The 24989-nt window shown below is 41.2% G+C and overlaps 5 protein-coding genes across 5 annotated transcripts; all 5 read left to right on the top strand.

Moving 5' to 3' along the window:
* Window positions 1-2310: 2310 nt before the first annotated feature.
* Window positions 2311-4021, top strand: LOC105052925 (F-box protein At5g07610-like). The gene has a single exon (XM_073244589.1). It carries the CDS (start codon window positions 2610-2612, stop codon window positions 3867-3869), a length of 1260 nt encoding a protein of 419 aa, XP_073100690.1. The 5' UTR covers window positions 2311-2609; the 3' UTR covers window positions 3870-4021.
* A 3063-nt stretch (window positions 4022-7084) lies between these two features.
* On the top strand, window positions 7085-10389 carry LOC105037197 (F-box protein At5g07610). Its single transcript, XM_073244997.1, has 2 exons — window positions 7085-8270; window positions 10149-10389. Exons 1-2 carry the CDS (start codon window positions 7397-7399, stop codon window positions 10157-10159), a joined length of 885 nt encoding a protein of 294 aa, XP_073101098.1. The 5' UTR covers window positions 7085-7396; the 3' UTR covers window positions 10160-10389.
* On the top strand, window positions 8666-12035 carry LOC105052927 (F-box protein At5g07610). The gene is given in 4 exon segments (XM_073244996.1): window positions 8666-8805; window positions 10397-10575; window positions 10577-11327; window positions 11330-12035. Coding segments are annotated over 3 exon segments (1344 nt in total). The 5' UTR covers window positions 8666-8805; window positions 10397-10440; the 3' UTR covers window positions 11788-12035.
* Window positions 12036-15208: 3173 nt separating this feature from the next.
* On the top strand, window positions 15209-21628 carry LOC105053296 (F-box protein At5g07610). Its single transcript, XM_019853295.3, is given in 2 exon segments — window positions 15209-16905; window positions 21494-21628. A coding segment is annotated over 1 exon segment (1338 nt). The 5' UTR covers window positions 15209-15553; the 3' UTR covers window positions 16892-16905; window positions 21494-21628.
* LOC105052928 (F-box protein At5g07610-like) lies at window positions 20458-23114 on the top strand. The gene is made up of 3 exons (XM_073245142.1): window positions 20458-20470; window positions 21494-21516; window positions 21610-23114. The coding sequence occupies exons 1-3, from the start codon at window positions 20458-20460 to the stop codon at window positions 22864-22866; spliced, it is 1293 nt and encodes a 430-aa protein (XP_073101243.1). The 3' UTR covers window positions 22867-23114.
* The last annotated feature ends 1875 nt before the right edge of the window (window positions 23115-24989 follow it).

The following is a 24989-nucleotide window of genomic DNA, read 5'->3' as shown; positions in this document are numbered from 1 at the left end:
CTCCCCGAACGACGACTTGCAATCACTGCACGGAGAAGGAGGACACAGCGTCGAGTCGGCAGTCCCTTTCTCCCCTCTTTTTTTTTGTCTGACGTGAGGAAGGGAAAGATTGGGTTCGGCGGGGATCAAGCGATGCCAGTCGCTGCCGCTGGCGTCATGTCGGACAGCCACGGGGGGTGAGGTGCGGGGGACTGGCGGTGCGGGTGAGGGCGGCAACGCAGGTGGGTGAAGGCAGCGATGGAGGCGGCTGTAGAGGACGTGGGGTGCAGGTTCACCGAGGGGCCAGAGGACGGTGCAGGGGGTGGCGCGGATGGCTGAGGGGCTGGGAGCGGTGCCGGAGATGTGACTGCCTGAGGGCCAAGGGCGAACGACCCGAGGGCCGAGGGCGGAGCAGTCGAGGGTTGGGGGGTTGTGGAATGCGAAGGAAGGAGAAAGAAAAAAATTAAAAATTAAAATAATAATATAATATAATATATATTATATATAATATATAATATATTATATATTATACTATATAATATATTTTTATTTTTTTATTCTAAAAAATTAAAAATTTTGTGCATGGGATGTGATTTTTAATAAATTTGATTTGAGGATATTCTGAAAATTTGATGTTACATTGCTAGTAATTTGATTGTCGTACCAAATATGTCAATCAAGATTTTCAGTAATTTTATTGTAATATTACTTGTATGTATGCAATAGAATAATCAACATTACTGACAATCTATCTAGATTGCAGGTAATACAGATTATCAGGTAATTTAGATTACCACGGCCTATAATATACCAAACACAGCTTAGCAGTACGGTCCCTTTATCTTTTTTTTTCTTCTATATTCGTTTTTCTTTCCCTTCACGTATTGCATGTGTTTGATCTTTTTCAAATTGGCTTGAGCCCTAGCTTGTAGGATAATCTTTGGGATATACGCAGCTATCTTGCAATGCTGGCTATAAATAAGTGCCGTTGGAGCCTCATTATCCACCCTACTGCTGGAGGTTTGGTTCCCTCCTCTCTCATCCCCTTGCTTATCTCTCCTCTCCTCCATTGCTTGCTTCGTATATGTTCTCTAAATTTTCACACCCACTTCTTCTTTGGTCAATCTCCGACCTCAGCATCCTTCCCATCCTATGTTGCATTCATTGACCTCGTTTTCTACACTAAAACCTCAAATCCTAATCCCTAGCTCCAATACTTTCCTTAACCCTAGCGTTCAGCCTGCACTTCTTCAAAATGTGCGATGTGTAGCACTTCTATGGCTATCGACCCCATGCATTGCCTATTCCACATGAGATCTAGCCATAAAGCTAATCCCAGATTTCTACCTAAGCCCTACCTCGATTTCTACTAGTCTGTGTCCTATTTGCCTTTGGTTTATGCTTGTGCTTGTATTTGTATTTTTATGCAACCATTGGTGGCTACCTGATCTATCTTGGATCAGGCATGTAGTCGTGCTTGTGGTGCCTAGGTGCTTGATATGTCCTAGCTTAGGCTCTTAAGGTTCCAATGTTGCCTGCATGCTTGATCCCGAGGGCTATGTGGCGTGTATTGATGCCTGCGGTGCTAGCTTCTCACAAGATCTTGGTGTTTATTGATTTTATTGGTGCAATAGTGCCTTTTTTTCTTTTCTGTGCTTTATTATAATAATGGTTATAATGTTTTAGGATGGGATCTTTTCTGTTGCAAATGGGACTTGTCTATGTTAAGTTTTGCATTGGTTTTGTGTAGTGCCATGATTGTGAAGTATTTGATGCGAGGATCCATTACTATTCATTATTGGTATTTACAACATCGCATTGTGGCCTTCAATATTTGTTTACTAGCTGTTTAATATAGCTTTTTAGATGTTAATAGCAATTTTACATTTTTACCATTGCATCTAGCTGCATCATTATGCATCTATTTACATGTTTATTGCAATTACAAATTATTGCAGCTTATGGGAGTGTTTATTTCTACTGCTACCATGTATTATAACAAAGTACCATCTTTTCGTTACTTCATTGACATACGCATTTTATATATTCATGATAATTGCATGATCATGCATATATAAATTTTTCTATGCAGAAGTATGCTTTGTTCATTCGTTGTATCTAGCTTTCTCCTTAATATAAAATCTTACACCAAGAGGCTTCATATATTTATGTATCTATGTATGTATGTGTGCGTGTGTGTATTCATGTGTTATGAAAAATATTTTCATACACCTTTATTCAAGTGGAACACAATGGTGTCTCCCTTATTGCAACCCCTATGACAAGAGCCATAGACCGCTGAGTGTCTTTATGGATCTTTACATCTCAATAGTGACTGCAAATGCATGTAATCTCTTCCTAAATCCTTGCTAAATATTTATGTATGTAAATATTGCTTTCAAACAGTGAATGTATATCTGCATGTTTTATGGTCTTTTGGGATGCAGGGAGCTCAACTTCCTGAGGACCTTCGGCGTTTTGTTAATATTGGCATCGAGATTTCATCTAGGGACTTAGGAAATGGACCGTAAGAGTATACTATTTTCTATTTGCAAGATAACTGAACCTGCAACTGCAATTTCTTGGTGATGTAACAGAATAACTTCATATCCTTCATTTCACCACTATAAATGGGGAGGCGAAGGAGAAAGAGAGGGCAAAGAAGCACTCGGAGCTCAGAGAGAGAGATGTCGCCCTCTTCCTCATTAACAGTCGAGGTCCCCAGCGACCTGATCGCTTTCGAGATCCTCCCCAGGCTGCCGGCGAAGGCCGTCCTCCGATTCAAATGCGTCTGCAAGCAGTGGCTCGCCCTGGCCTCCGATTCCTTCTTCCTCACCGCCCACACCCGCTACAACCCCTTCACCGTCTCCGGATTCCTCATCCAAGAAATCTCGTCAGGCCACCTATCCTCCTTCTCCATCGACGGCGGCGCCTCGCCGGCCATCCCCGACCCCTCACTCTCCTCCCTCAACCGCCTATTCGCCGAAACGTATGGCTTCGTAGTCTGCCAGTCCTGCAATGGCCTCCTCCTCTGCAGGAGCAGCTGGGGTCTGCCGTCCGTGGTCCTATACCTCGTCAATCCCACAACCATGCTGTACAGGCAAATCCCCAGCCCCCCTACCGACATCTATCCAATCAAATACCACTTCATGCTTGCCTTCGATCCTTCCACATCCTTTCAGTATCGAATTGCCTGCATCAACTCCAACATCAGGACCCTTGCGTTAGATCCCACAGTTCCTGAGTATCACATCAAGATATACTCGTCGGATACCGGTGCATGGGAGCTCTCGAGGGAGACTCTGCCGCGCGGTAGAATTATGCAGAAAGGTGTTTACTGGAACGGCGCACTGAACTGGGTCAACGAAAATGATCTCCTTGTCTCCTTTGATGTTGACCAGCAGGTGGTGAAGACCACCCGGATGCCGCCACGGGATCACCGCGGGGTGACGCTTTACTTTGGAGAGTCTCGCGGCCGCCTGCACTTGATCGAGACTGTAGCCAGTCCTGGTGGCGGTGTTATCGACTGGCTGCGTTTCCATGTTTTTGAGATGGGAAAAAACAATCCGAGCTGGTCTTTATTATACAATGTTGATCTCAATGGAGTGAGGGATGAGTATGCTGGGACTAAGTCGCCGATTCCTCATGAGCTTGCTCTTAGGGCATTATCTAATTGGGGCATCCGTGCGGTTCCTTTCTTCTTTGCTCGAGAAGGAGAAGGGGAAGATGACAAGTTGTATTTTACCTATCTCGAGAATATTTTTTGCTATAACCTTGCAGATGGGACCTGCCGCAAAATTTTTGTCCTTAGTCCACACGCAATGCATCTGGACAGTTCTAACATGATAACCGCCCTCCTGCCATTTGCTCACAGTCTCTTCTCTCCATGATCTCCATCAGTTCGGTCAGTTGTGCTCGGATGCAGATATGTTTGGTGGTATCCTGGATTGTCAGCTTCAACATTTTGGATGCTTGTGTTGTGGAAACTACTTACACTTGGGTTTACATGTTGACCTGATAGATCTATCTCATTTTTTCGTCTTATGTTTTCTTTGCTGTAAGTTTCAGCTACTATCTCATGGGGAATTTGTGACGTGATTGGCATTCTGAGCTAGTTACAAGGAATTTCTGGTGTCTGCTATCTTGCTCAAAGTTCGCTTTTTCTGCCTCCAAAGTTCATGTGCACTTAGATTTTGTCCGATGAAATGGCTCTGATTAGTGTTGCTTGCATGATTTGGTTTTCTTGTTTACTGCTCCATATCATAATTCATAATTCATCTTTACCGAGATTTTATTGTATGTTAGTTGTCTCGATAGAACGAATCATGGAGAAACATCACAAGGAAAAACTGTTTGTGGAAAAAGCTGCTAGAACTTGACTTTGCAGATGATGTGACATTCAGCGTTTATTGTACTTCATCTTTCATGGGGTGGAGTTTGCTTGAATCAAATACATGTTTTGATGAGTGTTATCTGCACACGTAGGTTTCATATGATCCATGGGGGATTGCATTCTGAAACTAAAGATTGAATATGTGCCTGATTTTGTTATGGAGTGCCATTTGTTGCTCATGCCAATTATACCTTTGAGTTGGCAGGTATTGAATACTCTGCTTAAGATTAGTGTTTCCTTGATTGCTTCATTCATATAATGACCCTGATTACATCTATATCTCCTTCAAATTTCCTTGCTCTCGACACCGATCGATGTTGTATCTTTCTGTGTGGAACAGAAGCTTGACTGTATTTTGATCTAAAGTAAGTCATGCTTTGGGACAATCACTCTTTAGAATATTTACCCATGTTAGACTTCCAGGGATTTGTAACTCAGATAGATTTATAATTGGAGCGATTTATTGAACCTCCTGTTTTATAGTGTTCTCTGCAATTTTATTTTCAGCTATCTCTTCATAGGTTCATTATTTATAGGCCCTGTCATCATAATGATGCTCAAGTGTATTCGCATAAGATGGCTATCGTCTCCAAATCATCAAACAAAGTTATTCAAAAGATACATGGGAGTGTGCTGGCAAGTATGAGAAATCATGAGAATTCAATTTGACTATGGTACAATGGGTTCTGAACTGCTAGCAGTTCTATTGCTTAGACAATCATTCATTCATGTTGTTTGGTGATCTGATTAGAATGATACTTGTTAACTGTCTGAAGGCATAAGATTGGTTGATACGTTAGTTCAAGACACAATGCAGGGTATTAAATGGATTTTTCTTTCGATGACCTTATTTGTGTTGCAAGTCTGCTTCTGGTTTGATTTAGGTTTGTCTCTTTTGGAAACTTTTGCTGGTGTATGGGGCGGTGGGAGGTATGGGGAGGTCAACATTGCCGACTTCCTAGGGTTTGGGCCGCTCTAATGTGCGCCATTGGGCATCAGCGCAGCTCCAGAGCTTCTTGAAAAAGAGTTTGGAGTATAGGAAGAGAGGGATGGTGGGTGGCCTTCTTAGCCACCCTTTTGTTGCCAAGTGCTGTTCCGCAGAAGATCTAGTCGAAACTTTCCATATAAAGTTAGTTAGGTGCTAGGAACGTTTTCGGCTTTTGTACTAGGCTGGATATCAACGTTCTAATTCTTTATTTTTCCCCCTCAATATAAGTGTGAGGACAGTTGAGAAGGCTAAACATGCAGAAAGTTATTTTTTGGTAACTTGTTTTAACTAATTTTGCATGGACTAAAGTCAATCAGGAAAGTGAATTCAAACAGATGTCCAACAAATGTATTTGGTTTTTTTAGAGATCCTGTCGGTTACTGCTATTTTGTAATCCAACATGGTAAACGTCTGTTTAGATGCTTATTGCAATTGCAAATAATTGCAGCTTATCCAAATGTTTATCACCACTCTTAATATGTATAATAAAATATCATTATAACTAAGTACCATCTGTGCATTATTTCATTAACATGTGTTTTTATGTTCATGATAATTGCATGTTCCTATATGTATAAATTTGTTTATGCAAAGGTATGCTTCCTTCACTCTCTCTTTAATATAAAATTTTACATCAATAAGCTTCATATTCATTATTATGAAATATATTTTCATGTCTCTTCATTCAAGTGGACTATAATGTTATCTCTCTATTTGTGACCCCTATGACCATAGGCACCAACCATTGAGCATCCTCATCGATCTTTACTTCTCAATAGTGACTACAAGTGCATGTAGAGTATGTCTGGTTAGGAGAGGTTCCATTTCCATTGTGGTTCCACGGAAGAATAAGAATTTTCTAATCGTAAAATCTAATATTTACTCTCCCTCAATATTCAAAGCTAAATTCTATCCTGGTCACGAAGCAAATGCATTTCTATGTATTTGATTTTCATTGCAATATATTCCAATTCAAATTCTAACTCTAGTTGCAAACCAAACGAGTTTGCAATCCCTTCCTTTATAAATCCTTATGCTAACCAAACGCATTTGTAATCCCTTTCTTTATAAATCCTTTATATATATATATATATATATATATATATATATATATATATATATATATATATATATATATATGCATGCGTGCACGCGCACATACAAATATAGTGTATTCGGGCAATGAATGTATATGTGTGTCTTCCTTTGGTGTTTCGTTGATATTCATGTTGAGATTTGATCTAAAGCCTTATAAAATGGATCTTGAGAACATGTGGTTTTTTATAACATATTAGATGTGTGTTTAATTGGTAGGAGTTGAGCTCTAAAATGAGAATGAAAATTAATAATTCTCATTCTAACTATTTGATCGGAGAAAGTTCTATTCGCATTCTAATTCTAAGAGAGAATGAAAATTTTTCAATCTTCTAAAATCTAATCCGTACTCTTTTTTATGATTTAAATTTTATTCTATTTTCGATTTTGGTTACAAAACCAAATACGTTCAGAGATAAATTATTTAATTTGATTTTTATTTCAATTTATTTCAATTTTAATTATGATTGCAAATTAAATGCGCCTTATCTCCTTTCATCTTATTCGGTGATGATCACCTTCGAATGGCTGACTACTTGCCTCTTCTAATGTGCAAGCCGTTTCATTTGGATGCTAAGATTAGAAGCTATTGTATGTGCCCTTGATGTACTATCATGTTGATTTATATATTTTTATGACAATTGTATCATTATAATTGCAATTAAGCAATGCCGAGCTGTTTGAATTATTATCCTATGTACGAGTAAAATACTGTATTCAAATTGCACAATCTTGTTTTATGGTGAGATGGTTGCATGGTACCTGATTTGAATGGTAGATATGATGGATTTTAATAGTAGACATGTTTGAGTATTTTGGCAGACGCTGAGGTGTTATTTGCAAATAATTCTCTGTTATTCACCTTTAACTGCAATTTGTTAGTAAACAGAATAACTTCTCATCCTTGATCTCACCACTGTATATTGGGACGCGAGGAAGAAATGGAGGGCGAAGAAGAATTCGGAGCTCAGAGAGAGAGAGAGATGTCGTCCTCTTCGTCATCGGCAGCCAAGGCCACCATCAGCAACCGGACCGCTTTCGAGATCCTCTCCAGGCTGCCGGAGAAGTCCGTCCTCCGATTCAAGTGTGTCTGCAGGCAGTGGCTCGCCCTGGCCTCCGATCCTCTCTTCCTCGACGCCCACACCCGCCGCAACCCCCTCACCGTGTCCGGCTTCCTCATCCATGAAATCGGGTCGGGCCGCCTCTCCTCCTACTCCGTCGACGGCGGCGCCTCGGCAGTCCTCCCCGACCCCTCACTCTCCTACCTCGACCACCTATTCGCTGAAAGCTGTGGCTTCGCGGTCTGCCAGTCGTGCAACGGCCTGCTTCTCTGCAGAAGCCGCTCGCCGCTTCTGTCGTCGAGCCAATTCCTCGTCAATCCCACCACCATGCAGTACAGGCAAATCCCCAACCCTCCGACTGACGTATATCCATTCAAATACCAGTTCATGCTTGCTTTCGATCCTTCCACATCCCTCCGGTATCGAATTGCCTGCCTCTGCTCCAACAACACGCCCCCTGCGTTCGATCTCGGAGCTCCTCCGTTTCACGTCGAGATATACTCGTCGGAAACCGGTGCATGGGAGCTCTCGAGGGTGCTTGTGCCGGGCGGTAGAATTACTCAGAATGGTGTTTACTGGAATGCCGCACTGAACTGGGTCACCGAAAATGGTCTCCTTGTCTCCTTTGATGTTGACCGGCAACTGGTGAGGACCATCCGCCTGCCGCTACGGGATCCCTGCGGCGTGATGCTTTACCTCGGAGAGTCTCGCGGCCACCTGCACTTGATTGAGACTGCGGCCAACGTTGGTAGAGGTAATTTTAACTGGCTGCATTTTTATGTTTTTGAGATGCGAAAAGACAATGCGAGCTGGTCAACATTATACAATGTTGATCTCAATGATGTGAGGGCTGAGTACCCTCAGACTAAGGCGCCGCCTCCTGATAGGATTTCTCTTGGGATATTATCGGACTTGGGTACCTACGCAGTTCCTGTGTTTTTTGCTCGAGGAGGAGAAGGGGAAGATAACGAGCTGTATTTTACCTATCCCCCGAATATTTTCTGTTGTAACTTTGGTGATAGGACCTTCTACAAAATTTGTGCCATGAAGCCGTGCGCCCCGACGAGTCTGCTCAATTTACCCATGACCATCCACTTCTTCCCATTTGCTCACAGTCTCTTCTCTCCACGATCTCCGTCAGTTTGGTTAGTTGATTCTCAGATATAGATACGTTCGGCGGTATCCTGGATTGTCAACTTCATACATTTTGGATACTTGTGTTGAGGAAACTACTTACACTTTGGTTTACATAGACTGGTGTCCTTTTTTCGCCTTCTGTTTTCTTTTTTGTAAGTTTCAGCTACTATCTCATGGAGAACTAGTTACATGATTGGCATTCTGAGCAGCTTACATGGAATTTCTGATGTCTGCTATCTTGCTGAAAGTTTGTTGTTTCTGTCTCAAATGTTCATGTGCACTTAGCTCTTGCGCGATTTTACGGGCTCATATCATGATTCATAATTCATCTTTACTGAGATTTTATTGTATGTTAGTGATCTTGATAGAACTGATCATGGAAAAATCACAAGGGGAAAATGAAGTGTGGAAAAAATCTACTAGAACTTGACTTTGCAGATGATGTGACGGTTCATCATTTATGGTACTTCATCTTTCATGGGGTGGAGTTTGGTTGAATCCGATACATGTTTTGATGAGTGTTATTAGCAGCTGTAGTTTCATATTATCCGTGGGGGATTGCATTCTGAAGTTAAAGATCAAATATGTGCCTGATTTTGTTTTGGGAATGGAATGAGTAACTTTCATACCAGCTATTTATTTGGAGGAAGCCTCATTCCTATTGCAATTCCGAGGGAAAATAGAAATTGTCCTAATCTTCCAAAATTTAATTCCTACAATCTCTTAGTGTACAAAGCTCATTCTGAGTCACAAATCAAATGCATTTGATGATATAGCCATTCTGATTTTTATTTCAATCCATTTTAATTCAAATTCCAGCTCTAATTGCAAGCTAAATGCACCTATAATCTCTTCCATTATAAATCCTTCCAAAATGTTTACATGTATATGTACGTGTATATGTTTATATATATATATATATGTGTGTGTGTGTAAATATTGCATTCAGGCAGTGAATGTATATGTCTATCTTTTTTATTTTTTATTTAGATCTTTTGGAATACTAGAGAGCTCAACTTCCTAAGGGCTTTTGGTGTTTCTTACTAGTGGCTTCGAGATTTGATCTAAAGCCTTAGAAAATAGACCTTGAGAGAATGTTATTTTTTATAACACATGACATGTTTGGTTGGAAAGAGCTGCATGTTATTTTTTATAATACATGATAATATTTGATTAGGAAGAGATGGACTCTGGAATAAAAATGAGAATGAATGATTTTTGTTCCAATTGGTTGATCGCAAAAAATTTTATTTTCATTTTGATTTTAAATAAGGATGAAAATATTTCAATTTTTTAAAATCTAATTTATACTCTCCTTTATAATTCAAATATCATTTTGATTTCGACTTTGAAATCAAACACCTTAAAAAAATTTATTCTATTTGATTCTGAATCAATGCCAATCAAACACACCCTAGCTTCTTTCGTCCTGTTTAGTGATGATCACCTTCAAATGGTTGACTGGTTGCCTCTTCTAATGTGCATGTCATTTCAGTTGGATGCTAACGTTAGAAGAGCCTGTCAGGGAGGATTGTGAAGAGAGAGTGTACATGACATTTAATGTACTATGATGTTGATTTGTATAGTTATATGCAAAATGTCCCATTATGGTTGTGGTTAAGTCAAGTCAAGCTGTATGAGTTATTATCCTATGTACAAGTGAAATACTGCATTGAAATTGTACAATTTTGTTTCACTGTGAAATGCTTGTACGCTAAATGCTTGTATTTCTTGTTGTGGTAGCTGATTTGGACGGTAGACATGTAATTTGGAAGTAACTCTCTTTGATGAGCCTGCAACCGCCATTTCTTGGGGAAGTAGTAGAATTCCCTCTTATTTTTCGTTTCACCACTATAAATAGCGAGGCAGAGGAGAAAGAGAGGGCAAACAAGAAGCATTCAGAGCTCAGAGAGAGAGAGAGGGAGAGAGATATCGCCCTGTTCCTCTCCATCAGCCATGGCCCTCAAAAGCGATCTGATCGCTTTCGAGATCCTCCCCAGGCTGCCGGCGAAGTCCGTCGTCCGATTCAAGAGCGTCTGCAAGCAATGGCTCGCCCTGGCCTCCGATCCCGTCTTCGTCGCCGTCCACACCCGCTGCAACCCCCTCACCGTCTCCGGCCTCCTCGTCCAAGAGGACTTTCAGGGCCCCCTCTTCTCCTTCTCAGTCGACGGCGGTGCCTCCGCAGTCCTTCCCGACCCCTCACTCTCCTCCCTCGACCACCGATTCGGTCAGGGCGGTCGCTTCCACGTCGTGCAGTCCTGCAACGGCCTGCTCCTCTGCACAAAACCCTGGCAGTTGCTGTGCAAGACCTACATCCTCCTCAATCCAACCACCATGCAGTACAGGCAAATCCCCGACCCCCCTATTGGCTCCTATCCATGTAAATACCAGTTCATGCTTGCTTTCGATCCTTCCACATCCCTGCAGTATCGAATTGCCTGCCTCAGCTCCAACGCCGTGCTCTCTTCGTCCGGTCCCACAGCTCACATCGAGATATACTCGTCGGTTACCAGCGCATGGGAGCTCTCAAGGGAGACTGTGCCGGGCGGTAGCATTTCACGGAAAGGTGTTTACTGGAATGGCGCACTGCACTGGATCACTGAAGATGCTTTGCTTGTCTCCTTTGATGTGGAGCAGCAGGTGGTGCAGACCACCTGGTTGCCGTCACTGGGTCGCCGCGGGACGCGGCTTATTTCGGAGAGTCTCGCGGCCACCTGCACTTGATTGAGACTGTAGATGACGATGATAGCGGTGATGTGGACTGGCTGCATTTCCAAGTTTTTGAGATGGGAAAAGACAATCCGAGCTGGTCTTTATTATACGATGTTGATCTCAATGCAGTGGGGGATGTATATGCTCATATTTACCCCGTGCCCCGTTTTGAGAATCGTCTTGGGATTTTACCTGACTGGAGCTTCCTTGCAGTTCCTGTCTTTTTTGCTCGAGGAGGAAGAGGGGAAGATGACAAGGTGTATTTGGTCAATCCCGAGAAAATTTTATGTTATAACCTTGCAGATAGGACCAGCCGCACAATGTTTGCTATGAATTCACGCATCAGACTACATCCGACCTGGTCCTGGTCCTTCAAGACAATCGAGTGCTTCTCATTCGCTCACTGTCTCGTCTCTCCATGATCTTCACCAGTTCGGTTAGTTGATGCCCAGATATGGATCCGTTTGGTGCCATCCTGGATTGTCCACTTTAATGCATTTGGATACTTGTGTTGAGGATACTACTTACACTCTGGTTTACATGTGGATTTGATAGACCTGTCTCCTTTTTTCGGCTTCCGTTTTCTTTGCTATAAGTTTCAACTACATCTCACGGAGAACTAGTTACATGTTTGGCATTCTGAGCTAGTAACATTGAATTTCTGGTGTCTGCTATCTTGCTCAAAGTTTGTTCTTTCTGTCTCAGAAGTTCATGTGCACTTAGCTTTTGCACAATGAAATGGCTCTGATTACTGTCGCTTGCATGATTTGGTTTTCTTGTTTACTGGTCCATATCATGATGCATAATTCAAGTTTGCCGAATTTTATGGTGTGTTAGTGATCTTGATAGAATGAATCATGGAAACATCACAAGAAAACAATGAAGTGTGGAAAAAGCTAGAAGATCTCGAATTTACAGATAATGCGACTGTTCATCGTTTATTGTACTTCATCTTTCATAGGGTGGAGTTTGCTCGAATCGGATAAATATGTTTTGATGAGTGATATTTGCAAACGTAGGTTTCATATTATCCATGGGGGGATTGCATTCTGAAGTCAAACATTTGAAACGTGCCTGATTTTGTTTTGGAATAGCATTGCTAATTATACTTTTTGTGTGGGCCGGTAATGAAATACCCTACTTAAGATGTGTCTTTATTGATTGCTTCATTCAGATCATTACCCTGATTACATCTGTCTCTCCTTTGACTTTCTTTGCTCTCTACTCCGAGCTTGTACCTTTCTGTGCGGAACAGAAGCTTGACTGTATTTTGATCTAAAGTAAGGCATGCTTTCGGACCATCGCCCTTTAGAGTATCTGCCTGTGTTAGACTTCCAGGGTTTGGTATCTCACAGCTAGATTTATAATTGGAGTGAATTATTGAAGCTCCTGTTTTATAGTGATCTCTGCAATTTTATTTTCAGCTGACTAATCTCTTCATAGGTTCATTATTGATCGGCTATGTCATCATAATGATGCTCAAGTCTATTGGACTAAGGTATCTATCGTCTACAAATCATGGAACAAAGTTATTCAAAACACACATGGGACTGTGTTGGCAATTATCACAAATCATGAAAATTCAATTTGACTATGGTACGATGAGTTCTGAACTTCTAGCAGTTCTATTGCTTGGACGATTCATGTTGTTTGGTGATCTGATTAGAATGATACCTGTCAACTGTCTGAAGTTATAAGATTGGTTGATATCTTAGTTCAAGACAGAGTTAGAAACAATGCACAGCAATTAAATGTGTTGTTCTTTCGTTGACCTTATTTGGGTTGCTAGTCTGGTTCTGGTTTGACTTTAGGTTTGTCTATTTGGGAAAAGTTACGCCGGCGTATGGAGTAGTGGGAAGGATACGAAAGCGGATTGGGCCCCTATGATGTGCACCATTTACATCGGCGGCCCACCAGCGGTCCGGTTACTGCATTGCCGGAGTTCTGGAGCTTCTTGGAAAGGTGTTTAGAGGACTGACGGAAGAGAGGGACAGTGGGGGAGCTCCTGAACCACCCTTTTGTTGCTGAGTGCCGTCCTGCAGAAGATCTAGTCGAAACTTTCTATATATGGTTTTTTTTTTTTTTTGGTACAGAAAAAAGGAGTTGGAGGGGGGTGATCTGGCGCAACTACCTCTCCTAAGTATGACTATAGGGCCTCAATCCCCACTGGAGAATAATCGATTCAGGATCGAGTTTGGATGAATGGACGGCCTCCTCCCCACCATATGGGCTAGCCGAATGGGTGAGTACATCATCCCAGCACCAACAAGGATCAGAAGACCAGCTGCCACTTCGAGATCCATGTCCAGGCCGTCAGGATATGCTTTCTCTCGATCATTCGTACCCTTGAAGCCTGGTCTCTATCGTAACTCGAATCTGGATCATTTTGTTGGAAATAAATGGCCCTCTCCATAGAGTGCCAAGGACGTTAGAGCTCGTTTGGCTTTTCTACTAGGCTGGAAATTAACGTTCTAGTTCTTTATTTTTTTCCCGTCAATATAAAGTGTGAGGACAGTTGATAAGGCTGATAGATAAACTTGCCGAGGGTTGTTTTTGGGTAACTGGTTTTTACTAATTTAGCATGGACTAAAGTTTATCAGGAAAGTGAATTTAAACAGTTTTCTAACTAATGTGTTCTTTTCGAGGTCGTCATTCACGTCTATTTTGTAGTCGAACATGGAAAACATCTGTTTAGATGCCTATTGCAATTGCAAATAATTGCAGCTTATGGGAGTACTTATCACCAATCTTAATATGTATAATAAAATATTATTATATCTAACTACCATCTCTGTATGACTTCATCAACATGTGCACTTTATATGTTTCATGATAATTGCATGATCATGCATGTATAAATTTGTCTGTGCAAAAGTATGCTTCTTAATCCCTTTGCTCCTCTTCAGCAAAAGTATGCTTCCTTCTCTTATGATGTTTAGATTTCTTTTTAATGTAAAATCTTACATCAATAGGCTTCATATATGTTCATTGTTATGGAATATATTTTCATGTGTCTTTATTCAAATGGCCTACAAGGATATCCCCCTATTTGTTATCCCAATGATAATAGCCATGGATCATTGAGTATCTTTGTTGATCTTTACATTTCAAAGTAGGACTCTATAATAGGAATAAGAATGAGTAACTCGCATTCCAACTAGTTAGTTAGGGAGAGTTTTATTCTAATTATGATTCCAAGGAGAAATGAAAATATGTCCTACTCTTCCAAAATTCAATTCCTACACTTTCTTAGTATGCATAGCTCCTTCCAACTCCGATCCTGATCACAAACTAAATGTGATTAACTATTTGGATTTCCTTTTTAATCCATTCTGATTCCAACACCAGTTATAAACCAAATGCACCTATGATCTCTTCCTTTGTAATAGAGAGAGAGAGATCTGAAGCAATGAATGTGTGTGTATCTTTTTCTTAATTTGGATGTTTGGGCATGGGGCTCAACTTCTTAAGGGCCTTTGGTATTTTCGTACCATCAGTTTTGAGATTTGATCTAAAGTCTTAGAAAAAGGACTTTGGGAGCATGTTATTTTTTATAATACATGGTATGCTTGTTTGGATGAGTTGAGTTTCTGAATAGAAATAGAAATCTCTTATTCCAGTTATTTGATTGAGAGAAATTTCATTCTTATTTTTATTATAAGTAAAAATAAAAATATTTTAATTTTTTAAAATTTAATTGATATTTTTTATGATTTAAATTTTATTCAAATTTTATTTTAATTTCAATCATAAATCAAATATGTCGTAGGATACGATCATTCTAATTCTATTTCTGGTCGCAAAGCAAGTGCGCCGTTATTTCTTTCATCTTATTTAGCGATGATCACCTTCGGAAGGATGACCAGTTGCCTCTTCCAGTGTGCATGTCATCTCACTTGGATGCTAAGGATTGGAAGAGTGTGCTTGGGAGGATTTGAAGGTAGAGTATGCATGACACTGGGTGTACCATGATGTTGGTTTGTATGGTTATATGAAAAATGTGTCATTATGGTTGTAGTTAAGGCAAGGTAGCTGTATGAATTATTATCCTTATGTACCTGTGAAATACTGCATTGAAATTGTACAATTTTGTTTCATTGGGAAATGCTTGTGCGCTAAATGCTTGCATCTCCTGTTGTGTTAGCTGATTTGGATGGTTGATGTGTGATTTGCAAGTAACTCTCTTTTATGAGCCTGCAAGCGCCATTTCTTGGAGTAGCAGCAGAATTACTTCTGATTCTTCGTTTCATCGCTACAAATAGCGAGGCCAAAGAGAAACAGAGGGCAAAGAAGCATTCAGATCTCAGAGAGGGAGAGAGACGTCGTCCTCTTCCTCACCCAGCAGCCATGGCGCCCAAAAGCGACCTGATCGCGTTCGAGATCCTCCCCAGGCTGCCGGCGAAGTCCGTCATTCCATTCAAGAGCGTCTGCAAGCAGTGGCTCGCCCTGGCCTCCGATCCCTTCTTCCTCGCCGTCCGCACCCGCTGCAACACCCTCACTGTCTCCGGCCTCCTCATCCAAGACACCGTGGAGGGCCACCTCTCCTCCTTCTCCGTCGACGGTGGCGCCTCGCCAGTCCTTCCCGACCCCTCACTCTCCTCCCCCGACCACCGATTCGCTGCCGCCCGTGGCTTCCTCGTCCTGCAGTCCTGCAACGGCCTGCTCCTCTGCCGAAGCCGCTGGCAGCTGCCGTCGTCGAGCCAATTCCTCCTCAATCCCACCACAATGCAGTACAGGCAAATCCCCAACCCTCCTACCGACCACTATCCATTCAAACATGGGTTCTTGCTTGCTTTCGATCCTTTGACATCCTTCCAGAATAGAATTGCCTGCCTGTGCTCCAACTCCACGTCCACTCCATTCCATCCCACAGCTCCTCTGTTTCACGTCGAGATGTACTCGTCGGATACCGGTGCATGGGAGCTCTCGAGGAGGACTGTGCCGGGCGGTAGAATTATAAAGAAAGGTGTTTACTGGAATGGCGCACTGAACTGGATCACTGAAAATGCTTTCCTTGTCTCCTTTGATGTTGAGCAACAGGTGGTGGAGACCACCTGGTTGCCGTGACGGGAATACCGTGGGGTGATGCTTCACTTTGGAGAGTCTTGCGACCACCTGCACTTGATTGAGACTGTAGCCGACGCTGGTAGCGGTGATTTGGACCGGCTGCATTTCTATGTTTTTGAGATGGGCAAAGATAATCCAAGCTGGTCTTTATTGTACACTGTTGACCTCAGGGGAGTGTGGGATGTGTATCCTGAGACTAACGCCCCGCCCCATGATGAGAATCTTGGGGTTTTATCTTGGTGGGGCGTCCTTGCAGCTCCTGTCTTTTTTGCTCGAGGAGCGAAAGGAGAAGATGACAAGGTGTATTTGATCAATCCCGAGAGCATTTTATGTTATAACCTTGCAGATAGGACCTGCCGCAAAATTTTTGCTCTGAATTCATGCATCGCAGTAAATCTGTCCTGGTCACACACAATGGTCGAGGGCTTCCCATTCGCTCTCAGTCTCTTCTCTCCATGAGCTTCGTCGGTTAGGTCAGTTGATGCTCAGATATAGATATTGGTGGTATCCTGGATTGCCCACTTTAATACATTTTGCATACTTGTGTTGAGCAAACTACTTACACTTTGGTTTATATGTTGACTTCATAGACCCATCTCCTTTTTTTGCTTTCTGTTTTCCTTGCTGTATATTTCAGCTACTATCTCATGGAGAAGTTGTCACATGTTTGGCATTCTGAGCTAGTCACATACTCACATGGAATTTCTGGTGTCTGCCATCTTGCTCAAAGTTTTTTCTTTCTGTCTCAAAAGTTCATATGCACTTATTTTTTGCGCAATGAAATGGCTCTGATTATTGTTGCTTGCATGATTCGGTTTTCTGTTTACTGGTCCATATCATGGTTCATAATTCATGTTCACTGAGATATTATTGTATGTTAGTGGTCTTGATAGAACTAATTATGGAAACATCACAAGGAAAAATGTTGTGGAAAAAGCTACTAGAACTCAACTTTGCAAATGATGTTGCATTGATCATTTATCGTACTTCATCTTTCATAGGGTGGAGTTTGCTCGAATCAGATACATGTTTTGATGGGTGTTATTTGCAAACGTAGGTTTCATATTATCCATAGGGGACTGCATTCTGAAATTAAAGATTCAATATGTGCCTGATTTTGTTATGGAATACCATTTGTTGCTCATGCCAATTATGCTTTTGAGTTGGCAGTTTATGAAATGCTCTGCTTAAGATCAGTCTTTCATTGATTGCTTTATTCAGTTCATTACCCTGATCACATATCTATATCTCCTTTGAGTTTCCTTGCTCTCTACACTGAGCTTGTATCTTTCAGTACAGAGCAGAAGCTTGACTATATGTTGATATAAGGTAAGGAATGCTTTGGGACCATCACTTTTTAGAATATCTGCCCATGTTAGACTTCCAGGGATTGGTAACTCTCAGATAGATTTACAATTGGAGTGAATTATTGAACCTCCTGTTTTATAGTGTTCTCTGCAATTTTACATTTAGCCAACTAATCTCTTCATAGGTTCATTATTTATAGGCACTGACATCATGATGATGCTCAAGTCTATTGACATAAGATGGCTGTTGTCTCAGAATCATGAAATCAAAGTTATTCAAAAAATGCATGGGACTGTGTTGGCAATTATCACAAATCATAGAAATTCAATTTGACTATGGTACAATGGGTTCTGAACTTGCTAGCAGTTCTATTGCTTAGGCGATCATTCATTCATGTTGTTTGGTGATCTGATTAGAATGATACTTGTCAACTGTCTGAAGGCATAAGATTGATTGATATCTTAGTTCAAGACAGACCTAGAAACAATGCAAGGCAATTAAATGGATTCTTCTTTCGGTGACCTTATTTGGGTTGCTAGTCTGCTTCTGGTTTGATTTAGGTTTGTCTCTTTTGGAAACTTATGCTTGTGCATGGAGTGTTGGGATGTATGGGGAGGTCAACATTGTCGACGTCCTAGGGATTGGGCCACTATGATGTGCACCATTTGCGTCGATTGCGCACGAGCTGTCCCAGTTGCTACATCACGGGGGTTCCGGAGCTTCTTGTAAAGGTGTTTTCAGGACTGGAGGAAGAGAGGGATGGTGGGGGAGCTCCCGAGCCACCCTTTTGTTGTCAAATGCTGTTCTTCAGAAGATCTAGTCGAAACTTTCCATGTATTGTTTATGAGGGGCCCGGAACGTTAGAGCTGGTTTGGCTTTTCTAATAGGCTAGGTATTAACGTTCTAATTCTTTATTTTTTCACCTCAATATAAGTGTGAGAACAGTTGATGAGACTGGTAGCTAAACATGCAGAGAGTTATTTTTGAGTAACTTGTGTTAACTAGTTTAGCATGGACTAAAGTCCATCAGGATAGTGCAATTAAGCAGATTTCCAACTAATGTGATTTTTTTTGATATCCTGTCAGTTATGGCTATTTTGTAATCCAACATGGTAAACATCTATTTAGATGCTTATTGCAATTGCAAATGATTGCAGCTTATGGGAGTGCTGAGCACCACTCTTAATATGTGAATTAAAATATTATATAACCAAGTACCATCTTTGCATTACTTCATCAACAGGTGCACTTTATATGTTCATGATAATTGCATGATCATGCATGTATAAATTTGTCCATGCAAAAGTATGCTTCCTAATCCCTTTGCTCCTCTCTAGCAAAAGTATAGTTCCTTCTCTCGGGATGTTTAGCTTCCTCCTTAATATAAAATCTTATATCAGTAGGCTTTAGACATAATCATTGTTGTGAAATATGTTTTCATGTATCTTCATCAGGTGGCCTACACGGTATCTCCATATTTGTTACCACCATGACAATAGCCATGGATCATTGGGCATTCTTATCGATCTTTGCATCTCAATAATTATTACAGATGCATGTAGGGATTGTTTGATCAGGGAGAGTTAGCCTCCAGATTGAGAATTGGGAATGGGAATAAATAACTTTCATTCGAATTATTTAGTTGAAAAAATTCCATTTCTATTGCAATTCAAAAGAAGTAGAAATTGTCCTAATCTCCCAAAATTCATTTCTATACTCCTTTATTATATAAAGCTTATTCCGATTCCAATTTCATTTACAAACCAAATGTTGGGTGATATAGCCATTTTGATTTCTATTTTAATTCATTCCGATTTCAATTTTCATTTCAATTGCAAACCCAATGTACTTGTAAGCTCTTCGATTGTAAATCTTTCCTAATATTTACATATTTACATATTCGTGTGTGTGTGTGTGTGTGTGTGTCTTTTTTTTTTTTTTTTTTTGGAACACAGAAAGCTTAGCTTCCTAGGGGCTTTTGGTATTTTGCTACCATTGGCTTTGAGATTTGATCTAGAGCCTTAGGAAATGGACCTTGAGAGTATGTTATTTTTTATAATACATAACATGTTTGGTTAGAGAGAGGTGGACCGTGGAATGAGAGAGAATGAATGGCTTTTATTTAAATTATTTGGTTGAAAAAATTTCATTTTCATTCTGATTCTGAATAGAAAAAAATATCTTAATTTTACAAAATTTAATCTATACTATTTTTTATGATTCAAATTTATTTTGATTTTAATTTTGAAATTACTAATTCATTCTAATTTCGATTCTAAATCAACTGCGAATCAAGCGCACACTAGCTTCTCTCATCTAATTTAGCGATGATCACCTTCAAATGGCTGACTGATTGCCTTTATGATATGCATATCATTTCTGTTGGATGTTAACATTAGAAGAGCTGCTAGGGGAGATTTGAAGAGAGAATATGTTTGACATTAAAGAGGTATTTGGTTGGGACAATTGAGGTCTGCAATGAGAATCGAAATGGATGACTCTCATTTTAGCTGCTTGATTAGGAGAGTCTCATTCCAATTTTATTTTAGAGAGGAATGAGAATGGCCCAATTCTCCCATAACTAGATCGGACCATCTCTTGGGGAGTCAAAATCTCATTCCATCGAAATGAGATAAAATAAAAAAAAACACCTATCGACGATGGGAGTTTCCTAGAAGGCGTTGGTGCTGATCATACGGCGGGGGATCTGACCGATAATGGCGACCATAGGTATGAGTCGAGGAGGGTGTCGGTGAGGCCGAAGATCAGGTTAGTGACGTCGAGGTCAGAGGTGGTGATATAGATGCTGGGGTGGTTGGTGAGCAAGCATAGCTGGAGGTGGCGAAGACCTCACCCTACTCATGGCGGAGGAGGTGGTTGATGATGGAGGGCGAGTGGGTGAGGGTCTAGTGGATCTCCATAGTGGCACCTCGGGGTAGGCGAAGACGTCGGTGACACCTTGCGCTCGAGGCTTCAACAAGGATGTCCACATCCTTGCGGGGCTCATCGGAGAAGAGGGGGCGGTGGTGGAGGGGGTGGGGGAGGCGCCTGGAGCCGGAGGGAGGGAAGGCGAGAGGGGTTGGTGATGTCAGAGCCAAAGGAGAGAGGGGAGGGGGTTTGGTGGTTGCCGGAGCCGGTGCGGCGCAGTCGCGGGAGGAGCCGAGAGGGGGGTCTGCGTGGAGAAGAAGAAGTGCGGAGGGGGGAGCAAGCCTTCCTTCCTTCATCTCTCTTTTTTTTTCCTTTCATTTTTTTTATTTTTCTATTTTTTTCACTCTTTTTTATTTTTCATAAAATTATTTATATTTTATATTTTATTTTATAAAATATTTATTTTTATTATTATATTTAATTTATATTTAATATTAATTTTTAAAATAATTAATTTTTAAAAATTTTAATTAAAAATAAAAATTTAGTTGATTCTAATATCTATTTTTATATAAATCAAACAGCAACGATGAAAAATATCTATTTCGATTTGATTTTGTTGTGAACCAAAAATTCAAAGGTTAGATTATTTCATTTCATTTTAAATTATTTTAATTTTTATTTTAATTTTGATTCAATTAAATCAAATATTTTTAAATGTTTGTGGGTTATATGGGAAAAAAAAAAAGTGTCACTATGGTTGGTCACGTCGAGATTTATGAGTTATTATCCTTTGTGCCAGTAAAATATTGCATTGAAATTGTACAATTTTGTTTCGCTGCCAAATGCTTGTATGCTAAATTGTTGTATTTCTTATTGTGGTAGCTGATTTGGACGGTAGACAGATGGTTTGCGAGTTCTCTCTTTTGTGGACCTGCAACCGCCGTTTTTGGGGAAATAGTAGAATTACTTTTTATTCTTCGTTTCAGCACTATAAATAGAAGGCGGTGGAGAAAGAGCGGGCAAACAAGAAGCATTCAGAGCTGAGAGAGGGAGAAGACATCGCTCCGTTCCTCTCCATCAACCATGGCCCCCAAAAGCGACCTGATCGCTTTCAAATCCTCTCCAGGCTGCCGGCGAAGTCCGTTGTCCGATTCAAGAGCGTCTGCAAGCAATGGCTCGCCCTGGCCTCCGATCCCGTCTTCCTCGCCGCCCACACCCGCTGCAGCCCCCTCACCGTCTCCGGCCTCCTCATCCAAGACAGCTTTCGGGGCAACCTCTTCTCCTTCTCCGTCGACGGCGGTGCTTCGCCAGTTCTTCCCGACCCCTCACTCTCCTCCCTCGACCACCGATTCGGTGACGGCGGCCCCTTGCACGTCCTGCAGTCCTGCAATGGCCTGCTCCTCTGCACAAAACCCGGGCAGATGCTGTCGAAGAGCCACATCCTCCTCAATCCCACCACCATGCAGTACAGGCAAATCCCCAACCCCCCTACTGATCTCTATTCAAATAAATACCAGTTCATGCTTGCTTTCGATCCTTCCACATCCCTCCAGTATCGAATTGCCTGCCTCAGCTCCAACATCACGCTCCCTTCGTTCGATCCCACAACTCACGTCGAGATATACTCGTCGGATACCAGCGCATGGGAGCTCTCAAGGGAGACTGTGCCGGGCGGTAGCATTTCACAGAAAGGTGTTTACTGGAATGGTGCACTGCACTGGATCACTGAAAATGCTTTCGTTGTCTCCTTTGATGTTGAGCAGCAGGTGGTGAAGACCACCTGGTTGCCGTCAGGGGATCGCGGGGGGACGCTGCTTTACTTTGGAGAATCTCGCGGCCACCTGCACTTGATCGAGACTGGGGACGGCAAGGATAGCAGTTATGTGGACTGGATGCATTTCCAAGTTTTTGAGATGGGAAAAGACAATGCGAGCTGGTCTTTATTACACATTGTTGATCTCTGCCAAGTGTGGGATGTGTATGGTTACATGTACCCCACGCCCTGTTTTGAGAATGCTCTTGGGATTTCATCTGACTGGAGCTTCCGTGCAGCTCCTGTCTTTTTTGCTCGAGGAGGAAGAGGGGAAGATGACATGGTGTATTTGATCAGTCCCGAGAAAATTGTATGTTGTAACCTTGCAGATAGGACCTGCCGCAGAATTTTTGCTATGAATTCACGCATCACCCTACGTCCGTTCTGGTCCTTCAAGACAATCCAGTGCTTCCCATTCGCTCACAGTCTCTTCTCTCCATGATCTTCATCAGTTTGGTCAGTTGATGCCCAGATATAGATACGTTTGGTGGTATCCTGGATTGTCCACTTTAATACATTTTGGATACTTGTGTTGAGGATACTACCTACGCTCTGGTTTACATGTGGATTTGATAGACCTATCTCCTTTTTTCGCCTTCTATTTTCTTTGCTATAAGTTTCAACTACTATCTCACGGAGAACTAGTTACATGTTTTGCATTCTGATCTAGTAACATTGAATTTCTGGTGTCTGCTATCTTGATAAAAGTTTGTTCTTTCTGTCTCAAAAGTTCATGTGCACTTAGCTTTTGCACAATGAAATGGCTCTGATTACTGTCGCTTGCATGATTTGGTTTTCTTGTTTACTGGTCCATATCATGATTCATAATTCAAGTTTACCGAGATTTTATGGTGCGTTAGTGACCTTGATAGAATGAATCATGGAAACATCACAAGAAACAATGAAGTGTAGCAAAAGCCAGTAGATCTCGACTTTACAGATAATGCGACTGTATTGTGATTTCTTTAGTATGTGAACTAAGGGAGTGTCTTGGCTGCTATGAGACTCCATGGAACTGAACTTTGAAGATGTATTGTGATTTCTCAACTGCTAGCAGTTATATTGCTTGGAGATAGTCCAGTCCCAATGCTGCATCAGCAATTTGATGGGAACAATTGTCTCAAATTTTTAGAAGATGCCAGGTTGGTTGATATGATTTAAAAGGAAAATAGTTCTAGACATGATTCAGATGAAACAAAGTTATTCAAGTAATGATTTAGCTAGTCTGATGCCTAAACTAAATACATGGGACGCTGTTGGCAATCTTACAAATCATGGAAGTTCAATATCACTATGGTGCAATGGGTTCTGAACTTCTAGCAGTTCTATTGCTCAGACGATCATTCATTCATGTTGTTTGGTGATCTGATTAGAATGATATTTGTCAACTGTCTGAAGGCATAAGATTGGTTGATATCTTAGTTCAAGACAGATTTAGAAACAATGTTAGGCAATTAAATGGATTTTTCTTTTGCTGATATCAGAAACCAACATGCTGAGTTGTGTTCAAGATATGTGTTTTAACCTTCGCACCACATCCTACAAAAACTCAGTAGCCTTTAATCCAAATTGTATGGAGACAAACAAATTCCTGGGCGGCGCCTCAATTACCAAGCAAAATTTGCTGGTAATAAATGGATAAATAAGATAGATATAGATTTGTATGGTGAAAAAATGACTGCTAATTGAGTGACACTGGTTAACAGAGTTGAAGCCGGTCATGATGCCTCTCCTGGTGTCAAAAACGGAGTTACAACCTTATCAGAAATTCCATAAATCCAGAGTTACATATTTGCTTAGAAACTTCTATGCAGGATTAGACGTGGCTCTTCCTCTCTTGGTCGCTTGGGCTCGAAAACTTGCTTTGCGGAGTCTTGGACCCTTGGTTCCCAATTTTCAGGTTAAGTTACATCTGGAGAACGTGCTGTTTAATCCATTTTTTATCTGATGTTGATAGAAGAAAGATTCGAGCATTTCTTTTATAACTTTGTATCTCATTTCAGTTGCTCAATGAAATGAACATGGGAGACCCTTTCTTCTCTCAAACAGATATAAGGTTTGAGCCGATTCCAAATATCAAGTGGCTTCTATTTTAGACCCAATTAAACCTATAACTTCATATCAGTTTGGGTTGGATCACATCTAGTTTGGGTTTGGGTCAGGCAGACATACTTGCAGTCCAAGACCAATATAAATCAAGAGTTTATCTATCTGCTACATCCAGAGTTTGGGTTAGTGATCTCTCCGTCACCCACTGGTATAGCTAAAATATCGCCTCTAATAACTTATCATTCGATATTTACGTACATATTCATTTTGTCTGCCACTTATGGTCGCTTATGGTCCTTTCTTACAAGGGTGAGAAACAGAATAATGGTCGCGGTGGCGATCGGATCAGGAGACCCGATACCAGTCAGGTCGGATGCATGATTGTTTAAAGATCTGTCAACCCAAACCTCACCTGTTTATCAAACAGATCAAAAGTCCTGATCCGAACTCGATTATTTTATGAAACAGGTCATGATTTATAACGGGTTGAAACAAATTAAACTGATTAGATGGTCG

This window comes from Elaeis guineensis, chromosome 10 (assembly GCF_000442705.2).
Source record: "Elaeis guineensis isolate ETL-2024a chromosome 10, EG11, whole genome shotgun sequence".
In the NCBI taxonomy this organism is placed as follows: Eukaryota; Viridiplantae; Streptophyta; class Magnoliopsida; order Arecales; family Arecaceae; genus Elaeis; species Elaeis guineensis.
The sequence above is the reverse complement of the archived record's forward strand: the minus strand, read 5'-3'. Positions and strand labels throughout refer to the sequence as shown.

Excerpts from the sequence above, each read along its gene's own strand:
- LOC105052928 (XM_073245142.1), top strand. Across the intron at positions 21,517-21,609 it reads ATTTGGACGGTAGACAGATG|AAGGCGGTGGAGAAAGAGCG; the intron begins GTTTGCGAGTTC and ends CACTATAAATAG.
- LOC105037197 (XM_073244997.1), top strand. The coding sequence starts at position 7,397 with ATGGAGGGCGAAGAAGAATTCGGAGCTCAGAGAGAGAGAGAGATGTCG.
- LOC105052925 (XM_073244589.1), top strand. The coding sequence starts at position 2,610 with ATGGGGAGGCGAAGGAGAAAGAGAGGGCAAAGAAGCACTCGGAGCTCA.